Consider the following 23,556-nt stretch of genomic DNA (forward strand, 5'->3'; position numbering starts at 1 on the left):
GTTACTTCCTGGCAGATTACTTCACCAGAGGTTATTTGTTTCATATGTTCTATTAGAGCTTTAGTTTCCGTATCCAATGTAAGTAGGGATGGACGGGATTGATTTTAGTTCGGGACGGGACGGGACTTTTATTTCCTTCCCGATTTTTGGGACGAGACAGGACGGGATTTTTTCCTGTGCATAAAAAGAATGTCTTGAGTATTGCAGTTACCAAAAAAGACAAACAAAATCAATTTTTCCGGTTTGTGGCACTGATCTATCAAAACCTAAAAAGGGTAAAAATTTACAGGTATAGAAACTTGTGACTTGCGGTCGAAATGTCTCGCGGTCACAGCGTGATTGTCGAAATGACTCCGTGGTCACGGCGTGATCATTGTTATGACTCACAGTCACGGCGAAATCGTCGGTATGACTCCATGGTCACGGCGTTATCGGCGATATGACTCCGCGGTCACAGCGCGATCGTCGTTATGACCTTGAGGTCACGGCGCGATCGTCAGTATGACTCGCGGTCACGGAATGATCGACGGTATGACTCCGTGGTCACGAAATGACCGACGGTACGACTTTGTGGTCACGGTGTGATCGTCGTAACTTCGCTTCCTGCGTTCGCGGAACTACCGTGAACATCTCTCCCGATAGCGGCGTAATCGTCACTTGCGAAGCGGCAAATTTGCCGATGATCGGATCAAATCCCATCCCGAAAATTTCCTTGATTCAAATGTAACGCCTGCCCAAAAATCGGGAATATTTTTTCCCCTGAAAATTTCCTGAAATTTCGGGACCCGTCCATCCCTAAATGAAAGGTTAGTAACAAACAATTATAAATCCATCATACATTAACTCTACTTAACTTTGGGCATCATATACTGTTACACAACGTCGTCCTTTAAATAAAGCACAGACTCATAAAATTTTCTTAACATTGACCTACAATTTATCTCTATAGCTAATATCAAGGAAAATCTTCTTTAGTTGGTTTTAAACTTCAGCTAAACCAGTGTTCAGCTGAAGTAACAGTTTTCTCCTGGTATTATCAATGAGAGTTCACTTTGAGAGACTATTGTAGGCTACCATACATAATGGAAAATGAAAATGCATATGTTCAGTATTATAGGATTACCTGTTCGTAAGTTTGCTTGACAGACGTAACAGGTTCATTAGTAGTTCTGCTGAGGGACTGTGTTGGCAGCACGTTCACTTCCCTGGAACAATATTGGCCATTTAAATATTTTTTGATAAAATTAAATTAACATCAAACATTTAATCAAATTCCATTTAAATGACAAGATGTCGGTCAGCTGTTTTCTAGCCAGTGTATTTTTTGTACCACCTAATTTTCAAGAGACATAATTCGATAATTCCAATTTGTGATTGCTTCCAAATTAGGCTTCATGACTAATTAATTATTCCAAGGAATTTTTATTTGGAGTTCCTCTGGTAATTATAGTGCAACTATAAAGGCAAATAAATATCAATTAATCATAAAAAGAACAATTAATTATCAACCATACACCATGTTTTTGTTTACAATTTGTTTCTTGTTATTTCAGTTATTTACAGTTGTATAACCAAACATTTCAGTACAAATCAAGATTTTTGTACTTAATCATGTTACCTTATCCATGATAATCATATATACTAAATAATGTGACAAGGTTTTTATATTTCACATTTCTGAATCAACCACTTGATGGATTTTCATGATTTTTGTGTTGAAAGAAAGTTATTTTTGAGAACTAGGGAATGTCGAAGCCATAATTTTAGTTTAGGGTTTCGGTTTTTTAAAAATTAAGTTTTAATTTTTTTTAAGTCTAGTAGCCGATGCTAGATTCAAGATTCAAGATCAAAGAGTCTTTATTCACACAGTACAAATTTTCGTACATGAATGGTGTCTATTGTTACTTACTACCTAAATTAGCAATAAGAAACATTTAAACAAAATACTATAGGCTACATTATTTTAAATTGAAATTACTATAATCTTCTATTTTGTAAGGTGCAAGGTCAAGTATGAATGCCTTCAGTTTTTTCATAAATTTAGATTTGTCTTTTTCGTTTTTTAAAAAGCTCGGAAGTTTTCTAAAAAAATAGTTTCCAATATAAGAAGGTTTATTTTTAAAAAGTTCCAGTCTTGGTTTTTCTTTAACTAAATAATTTTTACCCCTTGTATTATAATTATGCACAGGCAATTCTTGAGTCTCAGCAATATTTAAAAAATATTTAATTGTTTCAAAAATATATAAGGCGTGAACTGTAAAAATGCCCATCCCTTTAAAATAAGATTTGACGGACTGGTTATATTTTAATTGATGTATTATCCTGATTGCTTTTTTTGTATTTTCAAAATCTTTTTTAAATTCTTTTTCTTTGTCCCACCATAAATACTAATTCCATAGTTAATATATAATATGTGATTCAATATGAGCATGATATATCATTTTAAGGACTAATCCTTCACAGAGATATGACATTGTTCTTAGGACGAATATACCAGACTTTAGTTTTTTTTATGAAATACTCAACATGTTCATTCCAGCTTAAATCCTCATCTATTATCAAACCCAATAGTTTTGAGGTTTTAATTTGAGCAATGGAATTTGTATCTATATCTAAATTTATACTTTTATCATTTTTGTCTCCTTTTGTTTTGAAAAGAATGAAATTAGTTTTACTAGTATTAAGTACTGTACTAAATGATGGTCTTTTAAAAACTGATTCAAACTTTTTAATTCTGATTTAGCAGACATTTCTAAATCAGTTAGGGATTTCCCAATTGTGTTAAGATTAATATCATCTGCATATATACTTATCTTACTACCTGGGTCTTTTAGAGAATTTGGAAGATTTTTAAGGTAACATAAGAATAAAAGAGGACCAAGAATCGATCCCTGTGGGACACCAGATGATATATTTGATAAATTAGATCTTGTTTTTTGGATGATGTTATTTTTTGACAAAGTTGATATTTCCAAAAATTGGTAACGTTCCTCTAAGTATGATTTAAACCATTTGAGAGTGACTCCTTTAATACCCAAATTATCAAGTTTAGCTCACCAACTTTAAAAAATTGGCAATTGGTAGCTGTTTCTTTAGGTAAACTATCTGGGCTCATTGGTGGTGGTCTACATTATCAAATGCCTGGGACATGTCCATGAAGATGCCAGCTGAATTTAATCCCCTATCTAGTGAATTTATCACGGCTTCAATGAAACTAACCGCTGATGTAACTGTCGATCTACCAGCACGGAAACCATGTTGTTCATTATCAATTAGATCATACTGGTTCAAGAAACTGTTCAACCTGTTGTACACTGCCTTCTCATATACCTTTGATATTGCCGGGAGAATTGACACTGGCCTGTAGTTTGAAATATCTTTCTTAGAGTTTTTCTTATAAACGGGTACCACTCTAGCAATTTTAAGCTCATTAGGAAAAATTCCTGTTACAAATGATGAGTTAATTAGGTGCATTAAAATTAATTTAATCTCCTCTTTGACCTCTTTTAACATTTTCACTGATAAATCGTCATAGCCAGGTGTTGCTTTATTTTTTAAAGATTGTATTTAATAGTTATTATTTCGGTATCAGTTACTGGTTCGAAATACAATTTTGTATGCCATATATTTTTTGAAGAGGTGTCTGATGTAGTATTACAAAATTTTGTATGTAACGTTGAGGATTTTGTAAAAAATGAGTTAAAATTATTTGTTATTTCTTTTGGATTGTTAACTATCTTTTTGTTAACTTTTAATGACATATTTTCCTGTTCTTTTTGTTTTTTGCCGTTAAAGACTTCCTTGTTAATAATTGACCATGTTGTTTTTGAAATGTTTGATGGACGTTTAATTGTTTTGTTATAATATTCTTTTTTTGTTTTGAAAAGATCAAATTTAAATTTTCTTTGACGAATTTTAAGCTCTTTGCACTCTTTATCTTGATTTCTTGCCCACTTACTTAGCCTAACAATAGTTTCCCTCTCTTCTCTTAACCTAGTATTCATCCAGCAATTCTTTTTGGAGCCTGTTCTAAGAGTAATTTGTGGAAAGCACTCATTAAAATAATAAAAAAAATTCTGATGGAACTTAAAGTACTTATATGCATTAGGAGACATGTAAATTTCCATCCAATTCTCATCTTTCAGTTTTGATTTAAACAAATTAATGTTTTCTTGGCCAAGATTTCTACAAGTTTTTACTATGGATTTTTTTGTCATGATCAAGGGTAATATTCATCTCAAGTACCTGACCATCATGGTCTGACAAACAAGTAATTAAACCATATACATACATCTGTACATCAGTAATATTAGTTAAAAAATTATCAATAGAGGATTTGGAATTTTTAACAACTCTTGTGGGAAAGTCCACCAAATATCTCATGTTGTGGCTTTTTAGCATGTTTGAAAACTGTTTATATGTGTGATTTTTATCCAATACATTTATATTAATGTCCCCAGCTACAATTATATTTTTACAAATTCCTAAGAGCCTGTCAATCACAAAACTAAGTTTATCTAAAAATAGTTTACTGCTTGCGCTTGGGGAACGATAAACTCCTAATAGTACAAACTGATAATTGTTGGTACAACACTTCACCGCACAACACTCAAAAACACATGTTTCCTCACATGTTTCCTGTATTATAGAGGTTGAAATTTTCTTAATTTTTAGATTATTTAAATTATTTTTAGCCATCAATGCCACACCTCCTTTTTTACATACATTCTAGACTAGCTTTTGGTATTATACCATTTTCTTAACGTAACAGCTGTAAACATTCAGCTTTTGTGATACAAATTCAGCATTTGGATAAAAATGAAATGGCATACGTAGGGTTGACTTATTTATTTACACTGTTTGTAATGCTATAATCATTTACAAGTTCATTTATTCAGTGGGAGGATGGCAGACTATTTAAATTTACTTAGTAAAAAAAAAATACTAAATGATCTAATTTTTTTTAGAGCAGTCTTTAAAATTTTGGGTTTGTTTTAGTGCAATATAATTTGTTTGAACTAAACAGCTCAAATTTGGGGTGGATGTGCAGAAGCGGACTTCCACAGGTTATTCCGTCTTCAAAAGAGAGCACTCAGAATAGTGGCTAAACTACAGGTGCGAGAGTCTTGTAGGACCATCTTCAGGGAGCTAGGCCTGCTTACTCTTGCCTCTCTGTATATCTTGGAAGCTGCCACGTTTTCTAAATTTAAATGCAGCCTAACACAAGGCCAGGACATTCACTCGTATTCAACTAGAGGCAGAGAACAATATAGGTTGGCCCAAAACAGGTCCCGTGCAGCCTCAAGCTTGCCCTCTCAGACGGGGGTGAGATTTTTGAATAGTCTTCCTGAACAAATAAGGAAAGAAAGGAACGAAAAAAGGTACAAACGGATTTTAAAAAGATATCTGATTAATAAAGAATATTATACTGTGGGTGAGTTTTTTGACACAAATGAGTAGATGGTGTTCGGCTGCTCTGAGGTTCTAAATCAATCAAATGACAAGTTCTGTGTAATTTTTTAATCATTCGTATTATTAACTGTTTTATGCTGTTGTATTTATTTGTTTTGCTGTCGCTTGTTATACCTGTATTAAATGTTGACGGATGCCATGCAATTTTATATTTGTTTCACGGCAATAAAGATATTATTATTATTATTATTATTATTATTATTATTATTATTATTATTATTATTATTATTATTATTATTATTAGCTGGATGGATATAAAAATATTCTATGGAACTTTGAGGTTATTTGATTTAGTATATGCTTTTTACATTGATTATAGGAAATAAGTACTATTAGTAGAGATGAGTAGACCACAGAGATAAGTTATAACAAACGAGTATACAAATCGAGGCTCTGTCCACAAGTCTTCAAAGAAAAGCTTATGCAAACTGTTTTACTGATCTACTTTTTGAGGAAAGAGTAGGAAAATAACAATGTTTACATGTATTAATTCATATCTTGGCAGCTTTTTGTTAACAATAAATTCTTGTTCTCAAACAAGAAGATCAAGGATGATCAGGAATCACGATTTTGAATTACTACCACAAACTCTGAAGGGTTTTATCCAGAGAATAATAGATGGATGACATAGATTATATACCATGTTATCATACTTAGGATACTGCAAATAGTTAAGTTTGGGTGCGCTGATGTAGGCAAAATATCACTATTATTTTTTAACCTAAATACTGTAGCTTATCGTTTGAATAAATGAATATGGGAAATTACGATGTACATAAATTATATTCAATGGTGGTGGGTAATTATCACGGATATTAGAACGGATAACGGTATTGATAATAAACATAGAAATATTACATCACTAGCTTACTATCATGTTTACTTTTTTAAATTACTTTTACAGGTGACAATTCTTTTTTTATGAATATTATTTTAACTTAACAGCTAATTCAAAACAATCTATATGTTAATGTTTTTAATTTACTTTGTTTACTTATATTTAGCAAATAATGAAGTGAAATTGCTATAAAGGGTAGGCGTAGACGATTTATAAAATGTCAGAACTATTTCGGCATACCAAATTTTTGGTTGGCAAAGCAAATGTCAATTTGTGTGGTAGGTCTCTCTCTATATAAATGTCCAATAAGCTGCAAGGGTTCAGTAGAACCCAAAATCAATTTATACCGTATCATAACTATTCCAGTTGTACTGTATGGTTAAAAAACGTAGGCACTGGCCAAAGAACCGAAAAACCTTATTGCTCGCTCTGAGAATAGAGTTTAGAGAAAATATACGGACCAGTTCAAGATAACAGAGGTTGAGATACAAAAGAACAGAGGACTAAGAGAGAGCATAGCCAGATATATGGCTATGCGTGTTGGAGAGAAGATAGATCAACTTTTAAAATGTATTCAAATGAATACCACAAGTAAGACGACCACTTGGAGGACCAAGCAATGAAAGACTTCTGCACACTGGGATCAACATTAGAAGAGGTATGGGATAGAAGTGATTGGGAGCCCAAAATCCTCTTAAGGTTTCACTGGCAAAAGACTGAGGTAAAATAAGGTACTCTTTAGGCGATGGTATGCAATGGAAGGTGATATGTGGCTACTGTACTTTAAACCAATGTGTGTGTGTGAATCGACCGCCAATCCCACTTCAAGGCTTTTCAAATCGATACAATCACTGTTTTATTGTAAAATTATCGGATTTAAAATGCATATCGTATAGGCTTATAATAGGATGAAGGAAATAGGTGGTCACGTGATTTTGTTTACAAGATGATTTTCCCTATTAAAACTTTCAGAATGTTTCTTTATGCGTGTAAACTATCTGTTCTGAATTATATTCAGTTTTAATCGACTACTTCTCTGAATTCTCGCATTGCATTTATTCCAAAACCAGGGAGGGATAGTTACACTGATCCTAAGTCATTTAGACCCATTTCTCTATCTTCTTTCTTCCTTAAGATCCTAGAAAAGTTGGTCTCAAGATATATGATGGATACAGCTCTCAGGACACATCCTATTCATAACAATCAGCATGCGTATGTCTCAGGAAGATCATGCGAGACCGCGCTGCACCAACTTGTAAGCAAGATAGAGAAGGCTCTAGAGAGCAGTGAAGTGGCTCTGGGCGCCTTTCTCGATATTCAGGGTGCTTTTGATAACACTGACACCCTTAGCGATTCTTAATGCGGTGAGAGCAAGAGATTTTCACGGTATCATATGTAGATGGATTGAATCCTTGCTTCACAGTAGGAAGGTCAGGCTCTCGCTCCATAATGACACGATCGAGGCAAGAACTACTCGAGGTTGCCCCCAGGGTGGGGTTCTCTCTCCCCTCCTTTGGAATTTGGTAGCAGACGACCTTATATTATAAGGACCCTCAATGAAAGTGGGGTTTTCGCCTTAGGTTACGCTGATGATGTTGCATTCCTTGTGGTTGGAAAGTTCCATGGAACCATAACTGACCTTATGAATAGAGCTTTAAGGGTGGTGGACCGATGGTGCCAGGAAGTTGGGCTCTCTATTAATCCCAGGAAAGCTGTAATGGTACCCTTTACAAGAAGGAGGAAACTGGATGGGATCGGCCCACTAAGACTGCAGGGCACTGTGATAGAGCTGCAGAATCAGGTGAAGTACCTTGGTGTAATTTTGGACAGATCACTTCACTGGGGACCACATCTTCAAAAAGTAATTGAACGTGGCAAGTGGTCCCTTATGGCATGCAGGCGGATGGTAAGTGGAACATGGGGGTTACAGCCTAGACTTTTGCACTGGCTGTATGTATCTGTTTTCCGACCCGCCCTTACATATGGTTCGCTTGTGTGGTGGCCAAAGATGGAATCTACTACAGCTGTCAAAGCTTTAGCAGGAGTTCAGAGGCTTGCTCTTATAATGATAACTGGGGCAGTAAGTAGCTGTCCTGGAGCGGCTCTAGATTGTCTGCTTGATATGCTACCTATCGACATTTACGTCAAGGTGGTAGCAAGAAAAACAGCCCAACGCCTTAAATGCGAAAACTAATGGACCTCAGGAAACAATAACCTCAGGAAACAATAAAGGGCAGTCCAAAATTGTTCAGGTGGTACAAATGATGAATTGGACTTGCCTTCAGATCACATGTCCAAAAAATACTCCTTTGGACAGCCTTTCAAAGTACTAATACCAGATAGGAAGGATTGGTCTGGCGGAAAAGGACCCATACCCACAGGTGATTTAGAATGCTACACTGATGGTTCTAAAATAAAAAATGGGGGCACTGGAGCAGGTGCGCATTGGATAAATGGAGGCACTGGCTTGTCTTCCCATGGGGGTGTACACAACTGTTTATCAAGCGGAGGTCACTGCCATCCTGGTTTGTGCTCAGGAACATCTTAACAAAAATATCAGAGACAAAATAATCAATATCTACACTGATAGTCAAGCGACCTTAAAAGCACTAAACTCTTACGAATTCAACTCCAGGCTCGTGTGGGACTGTCTTGCTTCTGTGTCTGAGTTGGGTAGGAGAAATTACCTCACGCTTTGCTGGGTGCCAGGACACTCAGGCATAAAAGGTAATGATGCTGCAGATAGATTGGCAAACACTGCCTCTGCGACAACAGTGATAGGCCCACAACCCTTATGTGGCATCTCACGAAACAGTGCATGTTCTGCGATTGCATCATGGGCCAAGGAAAAGCATCGCAAACGCTGGTTCGATGTTCCCCTTCTTAGGGTCAGCAAGCTTACTCTGTTTAGGCCTTCCAAAAAGGTTGCCTCTGACCTCTTGAGACTAGACAGACGAAGAATTAAATTAACTGTTGAACTGATAACTGGTCATGGGGGATTCAGGAAACATTTACAACGGATGGGCTTGTATGATGGTGAACCGATCTGTAGGTACTGTAATAGGTCAGAAGAGACAGCTGATCACTTACATTTTGATTGTAACGAGCTCTCTGACGCTAGACGATAACTCTTGGAAATACGGCTAGAGGAAGATATCTTCCTGAGGATGAACTAATTGGGAAGCTACAGGCATTCATTGGGCGCCTTAACTTGTAAGGTCAACAAGAAAACAATTATCTGGGGTGCGCAATAATTCGATTTCGGATGAAGTGCTTTAAGGTCTCGACCTGCCCCTGTTAGATAAGATAAGATAATCGACTACTTGATTCCCGTACGTAGGACGGGCCAACAGCTAGTGATTTGTAATTTTATGAAATTAACCATATACAGTAGAAACAAAATATCGTCAATACTAGCGCCTAGTGTCACCAACATGAACTAGACACAAAACACAAGTTTCAAATTTGACAATAGGATGAGAAATCTACTTGTGTTGGTTAGTCTATGGTTTTACTATGCCTTCTATTTTGGTCAAAGTGTTTATATAGAAACTTGGTTTAATGCTGACAGAGATTTGACGACAGTTTAAATTAAATGAAAACATTTCACACGTAAAACACTTCTAAATTAGGAATGGGCCACTGTTAACTACGAAGCAACTAGTAATGTGTCGGTTCCATTTTTTAACGGTTTGTTTCTTAGTTCTTGGCTGAAAATGGTTCTCGGTTCCGGTGAAAAAATTGGAAAAAAATGTACACACACGAAAATTAATCTTTAATACTTGAGTTTATTTAAAAATTACAACTACTTCTGTTGGTAGCAGTGCTTCCAGCTTTTGATAATAGTTCAGAATAGAGGTGTTCGGATATCCGAAAAATCGGGTCGAATTCAGTTTGGTCGAAAATCCGGAGACGAGTTGTCTAGGGTCTACGACTACGACAAATATCAAAGGATTCATATGCGCGTCGTCGGGTCTTCGCCATAAAAAAATTATCGAATCAACAGACAAAAATACTTTATTAAAAATCTATATCTACGTAACTGTGGTGCTGCAATCCGATGAATCAGAAACAAGACGGTTTACTTTAATACACCATCGACACATCAGACATAAAAAAAGTGCAATATTACAATCAAAGTAACGCAAACACTAAATTTTAACCGTGTATTTATTATTTTCTTTCTTCTTGAGTTTTACTTTTGCCTAGCCTGAAATCGTGAGATTGAAGAAGAAGCCTTATGATGCAATATTGATATTCATCTGAAGCCTGTTTTATAATTAACTACAAACTAATATTATTGGTAAATAAGCTGATTGCCCAATGGAAATTACAAGTTACAGCTTGTAACTCCTTGAAGGCGATCACAGAGATATCATTATCATCTCACGGGTTCGTGGAATCATCGTTAACATCTCTCACAATCGTGGAGACACAAACATCGTCAGCCGCAATACGGACAATTTTTTTTTTGCTGCGGAGACGGTTGTGGTGGTTGCGGTCCACCAATCAAACGAAAATGGTGTAGGTTGTTTGCTGAAAAGTCTATGTTATTTATCATCACTTATTGGTAACAATAGCATTTATGAGTTTTATATGTTATTGTTGTAGATATTAGAGGGTTCTAATTACCATTTAAATAACAATATACAACAAATCTTTTTAAGAACAAAAATATGTAAAGTACCGCATGTTGATGGGTTCGTTGGACCAATGAACCGACAATTTTCCAATGATTTTCAGTCCCGGTTATTTTCCCAAGAACTGTTGGAACTGAGAACAGTTTTTTAAAACCGAAACATCACTAGCAGAAACCATACATTTTTAGCATAACTACTGATTGTATTTAAAATATGGAATACAATATTTAAACCTTTAAAAAGTAAAAGGTGTTTTTATAAGCAAGAAGTACCAAAATGGTCATCAAATATGCAGCTAAAATGAGTAATTTGATACGTTTTGCTTATCTTTACTGTGTGTGCATCCAGCAAAAAGTTGTTTTCAGATAATTTTTTATTTGTCTTCATAAGATAAGGGAAAACATAATAAAAATAAGTATAAAAAATTAATCTATCACGAATACACAATAAATATATTGTGATATCTTCCATTTTGAGGAACCTAATTACTGTGCACATAATATTTTTACTTTTGAAGTAATGACACGTTTTCTACATTAATTTAAGCACAACGTCTTGGTAATGGGGGGATGAACATACCTGTACAATGTATAAAGAGATGCACCCAAAAATAAATTTTGTCCTAGGCTGAATCTGAGTTTGGCATAGCGTCTCTTTCTGTACTCGTATCTGAAACAAACATATTTTAAACATTGATCTTTTTTTATTTTTACAGGGTGTATAATATTTTTTTTAAGTGAAATTCCAGGTTTGTCCACGTTTTCCCTGGTTTTTCAATGTTTTTCCAGGTTCCCGTGTGAATGTTTCCTACTTAAACATTATATTAATTCCCGCGTACATGTTTAGTTCCACTAAAACTATAACCAATTTAAGACTTACAGCTTAGGTACACATCAATATACATCACATTTGTATATTTTAAATAGTTCCAAAGTTCAGTGAGCTAGTGTTGAAAAAATAATAATCCTCTTTAAAGTAATCATTTTCATTATCATCATTCCTTAAGGCCACGGAAACATCATCTCTCATGATAGCAGCAAAATCCTGAATATCTCCCGCGGTCACCTCCAACGGTGACATAAACGTCATTACAGTCTTCCATAATCATGGCAAAATCCTAGACATCTCCCGAGGTCATCTCCTAGACATTATCGTCGTCTCCTGCGGTCACGGAAACGTCATCATTGTCATCCACGATCACGGCAAATCACGAAAATCTTCTGTGGCCGTGTAGACAACTTCATTGACACCCGCGGTCACGGAAACGTCATCATCGTAGTCCGTGATCGCAGAAAAATCATGAACATCCTCCGCCACCATGTAGACATGATCATCATCGTCTTTTGTGGTCACAAAAACATCATTTTCGTCGTCCGCGATCGCGGCAAAATCATGAATATTTTCTGCGGCCGAATAGATATCATCGTCGTTTTTCACGGTCACTAAAACGTGATTGTGGTTCAATTCAATTTCTCTTTATTCATTCACAGTGCAAGTTTGATATACAATGAATTGCGTCAAACAAATATAAAGATGAATTATGCCTTAGGATGGTCTTCTGCGATCGTGGCAAAATCACTAAAAAATCTGAAGCCGTGAAGATATAATCATTGATTCCTGCAGTCACGGAAATGTCATTGTCGTCTGCGATCACGGCAAATTCATGAATATTTTCCAAGGCCATGTAGACGTCATCATCGTCTTTCGAGGTCACGAAAACGTGTTCGTGGTCTTCCACAATCGCGGCAAAATCACAAAAATCTTCCGTGGCCATGTATACATCATCGTCGTCTCCTACGGCCACGGAAACAACATAACCATCGTCGTCCGCGATCCCAGCCAAATCACAAAAATCTCCCACCGCAGTATAAACGTAGTCATCGTCTTTCGCAGTCACAGAAACGCTGTCGTCATCGTCCTCAGTCACGGCAAAATCATGAACCTGCGCCCGTGCAGACATCATCATTGTCTTTCGCAACCACAGAAATATGGTCATCTTCCGCGATCGCAGCAAAATCACGAAAATCTTCCGCGGCCGTGTAGTCATCATCATTGACTCCCAAGGTCACTGAAACGTCTTCGTTGTCGTTAGCGATCGCGGCAAAATCATGAATATTTCCCAAAGCCATCATCGTCGTCTTCCGCGGTCACAGAAACGTCATCATAGTTTTCTGCGATCAGGGCAAATGCGCGTTTAACGATTCGATTGCAATCTTCTACCGGGGCTAAAATCAAAATCCTGGAATCGCTAAAAAAAATCCCGGCTTTTTCACGGTTCTCCCGGTTTTTCCAGTCGGTATAAACAATGTTTTTAATATTTTTTTTACCTTTTTTTGTCCTTCTAACCAACTACCACGATCCTGACAAAATTGCACAAAAACCAATAAACTAAAACCAACTTTTATAAATCAAATCTTGGTTTTTAATTGTTTGCTAATAACTCGTGAAACCGACATTAACAACTGAACCATCCCTAAACTTAAATATGTTATAGGCCTTTAAACCCCGAACAAAATTGCACAACCCCCAAGGGTGTAAAAATGTATAAGAGTTAAAAAAATGTAAAATGAAGCTCTTTATCACCTCAGGGAGAAAAAGAACAACTTTAGCCCAGCAAGGCATGTATTGCAACAGCTGTTTTTTCTGTAGTATGACAAAAAGTTCTTTATTTACCTATTAACTCTCTCAAGAAGATCATCCAGCTTTGCAGTTGCTTCAAAATCACCTTCAGGTTCGCCATTTACAGTCTCAACAAGCTCCTGAAACAGGCACAGCATAATACCTAGTTGATTGAAATGACATTGGACCATAGATTCAGAAAATGATATTTCAATTATGAACCCCAAATAACAATATATATTTTTAATAATTTTAATAAAAATGCTAAGGTATTTTTATTTATCTACCAGATCAAACGTGGTTAGTACAGTCTAACTTCGATATAACAAATACCATGACATAACAAATTTTTTTATAACCTAGAACTCTCCATAAGACACAATGTATACCCCCTCTACATAACGAACAAACCATATCAACGACTTTAATTTAACGAATCTTCGACAATCCCAGCTGTAATGAGACACCTCAATTTAACAAATTTATCATTGTCAGACTTCTACATAGCAAATTTAACCTCTACTTAACGAATGTTCTATCTTTCCCTCGATATAATGAGCCCCCTCAACTCACATTATGGTTTTTGAAAAATCTCAGTTTCTTGATGAAAATAATAGAAAGGTGACGTCAACGCTTGCGGTAAAATTAGATTGCTCAGTTTTACACATCAGTCTGCTTTGAGCTATGTCACAACTGATTTCTTTCACTGAGGACTGATGAGGTCGTAATGCTTAGTAAACTTAGGGTGATAAGCAACTATGGTGACTTGTTGAGCTTTTGGATAGAGAACAAAGAGAAAGAATAGCAACATCATTATATTTATATTCCTTTTACAAATGTTTTTATTTCCTTTAAGTAGGATATGATTATACCCTTTTACGATAATTTATCTAATATTTTTATTGTTTTTAATACAACACCAATGCTAGTTAATTATTATTGTTTACATTCCTCTGTTGTGATAAAGGGTAAAGGAGTACTGTAGCCTATCAGCCTATCACGAGCAGTAGCTTACAAAATTCTATACTGCCTTGTTTTGTTATTTACATGATTTATTGTTGTTCTACAGTGTTGGCTAGATTTTAGATGGGTTAGAGTAAGCAGTGATTTTAAACGTTTCAGTTTGTAAACTGAACCAAGGTCAATGACTTGAAATGTCATGATTGCGCAATATTAATGATTGTGTAATGGCTATTTTTTATTATGTGGATAAAAAATGTAAATTGTGACAATAATGGACATTTTTATTTACACACTATTTCAGTGTTTTTATGGGTTTGTCCATTTTTGTTCATACCATGTTGGATTAACCTTGGTTTTCACAATCCGTAGTCTCCCTCCACCTTATTAGTATTACCCCGGGTAATCAAGATTGTACTTTACAATGCCAATATCACACTGTAAAGTATTGTAGCCTATGCTACTTAATTGTGTAATTGTGAATATCAGGGTCAAATCTCGACCTATATTGCCCGATGCTGTTTCTGAACCTCGATTAGAGAAATTCCTACAAACCTAACCTCAATATAACTAACCTCGTTTTAACAAAATCCTTGATATAAAGAATATTCAGTTGGGTCCCATCAGATTTGTTGTACCGAGGTTCAATTATCAATTATCAATCATTAAGATGGGGACGCCACTTAGGTGCATATTTTAACCCAAATATGAGTGAAGGATGAGTGTAGAATGGTGTGAGATGATCTGTGTAGCTTTGTTACTGACTAAGATCAGCTGTTTCATTAGCCAGGATCATTAATTAAAGCCCAATCATCAGGAACAGCTGTATTGTATTTGGTATTTTGTATTTTGTATCAGGTTGGACTGTATTTCAAAACAATAAGTATATGTACCTAAATTATCTTAATCTGAAATAGGATCCTTCAGCTAAGGACCATTTTAAAAACTGCAGAATATAAAATCAAATCAAATTCTCTATTAACTCATAACATCTTTTGGAGTACAATGTACATAGATAGGAGCTTTTTCAATATTGTATCAGGACAGGATATAGGCTTTTGTCCTCTGTATATAATACTACTACAGAAAAAATAAATAAATAAATAAATAAATAATAATAATAATTTAAGACTCTTTCTTAAACCGTGGCACAACCTACCCTTCAAAATTATCCAGCAAAAAATTCTTCAATGCTATAGTAAGATTTTTCCAATAATAATTTATGTAGGGTTTTGAAGGTATTTTTTGATGAATTTTTACTTATGCTTTTTGGTAGCTTGTTAAAAATTTTGATTGCCATGTAATTTGGACTATTTTTATACAGACTATTTTTATTAACTAAAGTGATTCGGAGGCTAACACCATGAAATTACAAGCTAGTCAAGCAAAAATAGCCTACCAATATAAGGACGTCAAGATTAAGCTATTGAAAACTATTGAGAACATAAATTTTAATAAGAGGTGTTTAGAATATGGCGTAATTCCAAAATACATAAATGTAAGAATAAATTCTAAAACACATGCCGCTAAAAAAGCCAAGAGAATTGCCGAGATCACATGGATTAAAACTGAAATTAAACGACTTTTCTCAAAGAAATCCAGACTCAACAAACTTCTTCTCAATAAACACATTGAATTATTAAATTCTCTTCACACCTCACAGTTAAATGTTTTAAATGAAATACACAATCAAATAAATAGGAAAATTCTACAAAAGAAAAGAACCCAAAATAAGAAACTAGATCATCTAGTTGAAACCCAAATAAAAGAGGAAATCATCAAATGCAACCATGTTTTTCACCCTAGAGTTGTTAACAAAACAACCATAGAATTTTCTGAGAAAGAATTGGAATTACTAAACAAAGGTTTGAATTTTAACTTTACTAACAACAGAAAAAAATTGTTTCATATCTGAACTTCTACAGAGTGAAACAGCGGTTAAAACAATCAAAAACGAAGAATCTAAAGAAATTGCTAGAGTTATGCTCGTAAACAAGATTAATAAGGCCGTGAAACATTCACCATCGACTAAATACAAGAACAGGTTTAGGTCACTGAGACAGGTTGCAACGAGTCTCAGAGATAAGCTCACTGACAACAACGCCGTGGTCACAAAGGCCGATAAGGGGAACGCAACAGTGATCCTCTACAAACATGAGTACTGCGACAAAGTTTACAGCTTTCTCAGAGACAACAACATTCAGGAAATAAACGAAGATCCCACAAAATCCTATTCCAAAGAAATTAATGGCATAATTAGCCACTCAACTAACCTACTTTCAGCTAACGAAATTAAACTCAGTAAAGTAACCAATCCCCAGCCCCCCATCTTAAGAGGAATGCCAAAGATACACAAACCCAACACCCCCATCAGACCTTTGGTAAACTTCATCCCGTCACCCGCTTACAAGATTGCTAAGAGACTTGATAAAATTATCCGGCAGGAAGTTGTCCTTGAAAACAACCATAGTATAAGAAATACAATAGATCTAGTAAACAAACTCACACAACAACAACTGAAAAATACTTATATGCTGGCATCGTTTGACATTGTGAATTTGTACACAAACGTCCCAGTGGACGAGACTATTAAAATACTGAAAGACAATCTAGACAAAAATTCAAATTTGAACAAAGAATCCATCAATGAACTAATATCTCTGACCAAAACAGTCTTAAAACAAAATTATTTTAAATTTGAAGACAAATTTTTTACTCAACAGACAGGTCTGGCCATGGGATCCCCATTATCAAGCATAATGGCCGAAATCTTTCTTAACCACATAGAGAACAAAAAATTGTGGTCTAGTAATAATGCACACACCCAGAAGATTATAACTTACTATCGTTACGTAGATGACACATTTTTAATATTCAATGGCAATAAAAGACAGTTAAAGTTATTATGCAACCATTTTAACAGCTTTCACACGCAATTAAAATTTACATTAGAAGAAGAGCAGAACAATGCCATCAACTTCCTAGACCTCACAATTACAAGATCCGACACCAACCTTCAGTTTAAAATATATAGAAAGCCCACCACGACCAGCCAAACAATCCATAGCTCCTCACACCACCCTATGAATCACAAATTAGCCGCATATAACAGCTTTGTACACAGGCTCCTAACAGTACCTCTCAGCCATGAAGATTATATGGAAGAACTCAATACCATCAAATTTATCGCCATGTCAAACGGTTATAAGATCGAGATGGTCGATCGGCTGATTTATAAACAGTTACATAGGGAAAACAGAACCCATAAGCCAGAACAGCAGTATGTTGCCATCGAGTATGGTAATGTATTGAATAACACAGTACAGCGTGAGCTCTCAAAGAATAATATCACTGTTTCCTTCAAAACATCAGACAGACTAGCTAACATATTAAAGGACCGTAAGAAGCCCTCCAATAACACAAATATCATGCAAAAAACAGGAGTTTATAAATTAAATTGTAGCAGCTGCCCCAGCTTTTATATTGGTCAAACTGCCAGGTCTTTTAACATCAGATTCAAAGAACATTTACCAGGCAAACATAATACTAAATCAACATCTTCCTACGCCAACCATTTAATTGATAATAACCACAGTTACTCCGCCATTCACGACAATCTCGAAATTCTCCATAAATGCAATAAAGGCCGATTCATGGATACTATGGAAGAGTTTGAAATATATAAGGCCGTCAAAAAAGAACCCCAGAATGTACTAAATGAACAAAGAGGGTTCAAATCGAACATTATATATGAATCAGCATTGAAGTTGGCAGAACGGTCGGTTCCACTATCAGCAACAAAAGATAAGGGAGGGGGTGGACAAAGGACTGCAACAATGATAACGCTAGTCTAGGCTAGCTCCTCGCACGCGTCGCGCATCAATTAACCCATGGGAAATGTTTGTGACTCTTACGTGTGTATTCGTTTTTTATGTTCGTGTTCGTGTTCGTGTCCGTAGTCGTATTTGTGTTCTCGTAGTTTTAATGTGACGAATTCGTATGAATGAAAAATTTTGACCTCCTTCGACACCTGAAGAAAGCCCCCTGAGGGCTGAAACTGCAGTAGTGTAATATACTACTCAAAGGATCACCTGACAGTTAAAGGTATTTAAACCATTTTTATTTTATACAGAGACGGTGTGGATATTGAAATAAGTATGATAAGTAATATGGACATCTTTTACCATTTTAAAACACACTGTTATACCGTTTCAGTCAGAAATTTCAATACAGCTTATACAGGAATTGCCAATATAAACTACACAGTATTTATGCGAAGTAGTATACGATCATCTCTACAAATGTGAATGCAACAGTGAGGTTGGGGGAGATTAGGCGCAGGCCTACAACAGGTAGTTACAGCAAGTTGCCTTGGAAAAATTTTGTCTGATAATATTGAAATAATGTACACTTTTGAATACATAGCTACTGTTAATATACTAAAACTCATAATGCACTGTTTAACTTTCCCTGTAAAAAGTGTTTTATCACCTGTGTCTAAAACTCAACTCCCATAAATGAATCTTGTATTTGACAGAAATCATAAAGAATAACACACATATATATGAATACAACGAAAATACAAAGGATAGGCCTATGTACAGTCTTTAAGATCAAATAAAATATTAACAAAACACCAAATACTGTGAATTAATTTCTTTGGAAATAATGCATTTTAACAGTTTTCTGTTTTTGAACAGAGTAACGTTTTTTTTTAATTCTTACTTTCATGTTTTGTAAAACAATTGTTTCTGCAATCGGAATATTTTATTGCAAACATATCAGGAGGGTAAGGGGGAAGGGGTCTATGTCCTTGAATGGATGGTTGGAGAAAGTGATTTATGGTTTGTTAACATCCTACTGACCTTCCTTCCGAGAAAAATACCCAGCAGTTTCAAAAATATTGACATACAGTTTAAAAACATTGACTTGTGTTTGGAATTATGCAAGACGGTTAATACGATTACGGTTAATCGGGAGTTGAGTGTATTAAGATTATTTGATTTCACCTGGACGACTTGTATCTCAAATCAGTCCACACAGTGAGAGTTCATTGTGCTTCAATATTAATTAGAATTAACTGCATATTTGTCATGTTTTTTTCTTAGGACCTACAACATGACAACACTCCAGCACAAAAAATACTGGCATAAACCTACTTAATACTTCAACAAAAATTATGAGCATTGCATGACAGCCTAAAGGTTCAAATATAGAATTTGAAAAACGTGTTTTGACAAACTAAACTTATAGTCAACCGAACATTGAGAACAATACCTGGTAGAATTCAGTGTAGTTGAAGGCATCATTTCCAACTGGGACTACATCCAAGTTGACTTTGACTTTGTGGAGGTCTAGTGCTCTTTTACGTGCCATATGAGCCTTTTCATCTGATGACCGATGTGGATTGCTGTCATCGGTGAACAGTACGATTCTCTTGTCATCTAATTGATGACGGCTACATGTAAAAAAAGAACAGGACAATTGAAACTATGGCATATTGAGAACCTTATTAGGGATACGTGAATTTGGCCACTCGATAACATGGGCTTTATATGTGAGTAAAAGACTGGTTTAATAGCAAAATACTAGACGAATCTTCAAGATATATGTGCCAAACGGGGATAATGCGTAGGTAGGCTCAGTCAATACAATTCTTATGGAGGAATAAATTATTTATCAGTTGTTTAATATTTTGTAAGCTGTGAGAATGTTTGCAATCGAAGCTGCAACGCTGCTGTAATACTGTGTAATAGTGATGTGTCAAAACCAAATCTCAAATCTCAAAACCATCAAAACTTTAGAAAAGTTTCGGTTTTGAGATTCGATCACCGAGTTTCGAGATTCAAAAGTTTTGAAATTGAAGATTTTTGCAGTGATTTTTGAAACTACTGAAGTTATTTCGTGTCACAAGCTCATAACAATAGACAAACATCGCCATTAACAGTAATGAAACAAGTAAATTGTAGGCTAATCTGAACTTCAAAAGGCATCGTAAATACTATAACTGGAAAGATGTATGATTCGGTTTCTTATCAATATTTATTAAACCCAAAGAAATATTAACTACTATAATATGTTCTAATTAATCTAATATTCAAATTTATGTTGGTGTTAGGAGTTTAATTTATTTTAATGTTGGTTGTTTTAAAAAATTATGTTGTAAGTTATTGGGTTTTAAGATTATCAGTCACATATTTATGTTATGTCAGGGTCAGGAGTTGATCTCTTTTAGTTGTGATTGCATACTTAACATTTTATTATTACCTACCTGTATTTTTGTAACCTTGACCTTTGTAACCAGATTAGTAAAACACTAAAATGTTTCGCGTTTAGGTTTTGAGATTCGAGATTCGGGATTCGATTTTTGAAAGTTTCGGTTTCAGTTTTGAGATTCGAAATTTCTGGTTTTGACCATCACTACTGTGTAACGACTATTTCTTCTTAATACAACCAGTCCGACAAGGAATCTAAAAATAGGCTATCCAACAGTCTGACAAGGAATTTAAAAATAAACTAAAAAAAAATTCAAATCTTTGCCTAACTGAGAAACAACCGTCTCATCAGCCTACAACCTCAGATGAAAAATGTCCCACTTATATCCGATAAGCCCAGTCTAGCCTCCATTTTAGGCCTACCCACGCCTGGAAGACATCAGCCAATTTTGCCTACTTTCTCCACCAACCAGAAAACTGCTACACACACACCATGCAGGCAGATAACACTACACAAATAAAGCAACAAATCTACAACATATCCAACCACAAATTATCTACAATTGAAGAACATGTGTTATAAAAAGGCCTAAGCTTCTGACCCACTCCAACCTTTGACCAGTTTGAATTAATCAAAGATATTATGAAACTAGCAAGAAACCTACGCTTAAAACACTACTTTGCCAGCCAAATTCACGATTCAACAAAGCCGACCCCTTTCTACACAAATTTCAACCACCCTCAGACTGGGATCCCCCTCCACTTCCATCAGACCACCCAATAGAACAATATATTAATTTCCTAGTCCAGAATGTAGCTAGTCCAAGTTTTGCTAAAGTCGTCACAGACAACTCAAATAATAATTTGAAACCAACTGAGAGAAAGGCTATTAAATCCCTGAAGGAAAATGACTCTATCATGATTCTTCCAGCAGACAAAGGCTCCACAACAGTCATACTGAATAAAACAGACTACATACAGGAAATTGAAAACCAACTCTCCGATACCTCCACCTATCGCCTATTCGATGAAAAACCCACAGCCAAATTCATTAAAGAACTTCATAACCTTATCAAAATTCATGCCAAATCCAAAAACATCCCACCAGCTACAGCTGAACTGCTTATACCAGAAAGCCCAAATACCCCCAAAATCTATGTTCTAACAAAGATTCACAAAAACATAACTCCTCCACCAGGTAGGCCCATAATTGCTGGAGATGTGGATCACTTACAGAACGTATCTCAGCCTATGTTGATTCCTTCTTACAGCCCATAGTCCATACCTTACCCTCGTTTATCAAAGACACTAATGAATTCCTCAAAAAACTTTCTGATGTGCCCCAACCCCTGCAAAACAATTCTCTCTTGGTGTCTGTTGATGTATCGTTCCTATACACCAATATTCCTCATCTTCATGGAATATCTGCAATAGAACATTTCTTACAGAAACGGACTAATGGTACCCTCCCTACAACTTTATTCATTCTAAACCTAACAAGATTTATTCTAGAAAAGAATAATTTCCAATTTCTAGACCGACACTACTTACAAATTAAAGGAACTGCTTAGGGGTGTGCGAAGCAGCAAAAAATTTTCGATTCGAAGCAACGATTCGATTCAAAAGATTTTTGATTCGATTCGATGCAACTCGATTCGAAGCAATACGGTATTTTTCTATTCATAATTGTCGATTGAGTGGATTAACAATAATTAAAATGTATCACATTTGTGTAATACAAATTTTTGTTGATGTGGTATTAGGCCTATTTCATACTTAACATATGAATTTTAGGTGAAAAAATATTTATTTTCAATCATATGTATTAGAATAACTGCTGGAAATACCAGTGAGCTGCTTTACTTGCCTATTTCATAATTTTTACTTGAATTGGCTCAACTGCAAGAAAGAAGAAAATATTTTTTTTATCAAGACATTCATTCTCATTTTAATAACTGTTTAAATAACTAAATAGGTGCCGGTAGCTAAATTACAACAAATTTGAATGGAACTTAATATAAAAAGACCATTAAGAAATAAATTTACATATCACAAGTTTAGGGCCTGTGGACCGGCTTCAGGACTGCAAGCAAGAAGAAAATAAAAATAATATGTTTCCACCATGCAATATGTATCATTCATTCCCTGCCTCCTAACCTCCTTAGTATAATAACCTCACACTTACATTATTTTTTACATCATCATAAATAAAGAATTATTATTGGCATCAGTAGGCCTACAGCTTTACCTAGGCATTATTTTTATAGGGCCTAAAATAGTAATAGGCTAGAAGCAACATGTCAAGTGGAGAACTCATTGAAGAAAAGATATTGTGTAAACTAATTTCCTATAAAACTCAAAAACAGTAAATAACATACAAACATTGTTTATGGTATAATTAATAAGGACTAAAAAATGCATATCATGTCATACAGTAGTATAGACCTACTGCAAGAGATTAAAATCCTAAAACAACTGATTTTGATAGCTAATGAATGAAAAGAATTAAAAATCCATAAAATAAAGCCAAACAATATCACAACTAATTAGGTACCCGAAAAGTAACTCTTAAATAATATAAAGAAGATTAAAATAATATTAAATCAAGAGACAAGAAAGTTAAATGCTATCTTCTAGCCTAGTGCCCTTGGCAACACAGGTCAATGTTTTTAAACTACCCTCAATGTTTTTGGAGCAGCAGGGTCTTTTTCTCTTAAGGAAGGGTAGTATGTCAACAAAAACATTGAATCAGTCTCACCAGCCAGGCCCGGGCAACGATGTGTGAATTCAAGGTCATAGACCCTCCCCCTCC

The 23,556-nt window shown here is 35.2% G+C and overlaps 1 protein-coding gene across 2 annotated transcripts in view; it reads right to left on the reverse strand.

The window, feature by feature from the left end:
• LOC128998018 (X-ray repair cross-complementing protein 6) overlaps window positions 1-23,556 on the reverse strand; it is a 69,867-nt gene that overhangs the window by 33,236 nt on the left and 13,075 nt on the right. For both annotated transcript variants that reach the window (XM_054423949.1, XM_054423948.1), the window contains exons 5-8: window positions 19,807-19,987; window positions 13,624-13,709; window positions 11,530-11,619; window positions 1,124-1,205 (exon numbers count right to left, since the gene is read on the reverse strand). In XM_054423949.1, the coding sequence (XP_054279924.1) occupies window positions 1,124-1,205; window positions 11,530-11,619; window positions 13,624-13,709; window positions 19,807-19,987 (439 nt within the window). The remainder of the gene's footprint in view (window positions 1-1,123; window positions 1,206-11,529; window positions 11,620-13,623; window positions 13,710-19,806; window positions 19,988-23,556) is intronic.

This window comes from Macrosteles quadrilineatus, unplaced genomic scaffold, assembly GCF_028750875.1.
Source record: "Macrosteles quadrilineatus isolate MER2022 unplaced genomic scaffold, UCM_ALF_1.0 Scaffold_7__1_contigs__length_78375512, whole genome shotgun sequence".
In the NCBI taxonomy this organism is placed as follows: Eukaryota; Metazoa; Arthropoda; class Insecta; order Hemiptera; family Cicadellidae; genus Macrosteles; species Macrosteles quadrilineatus.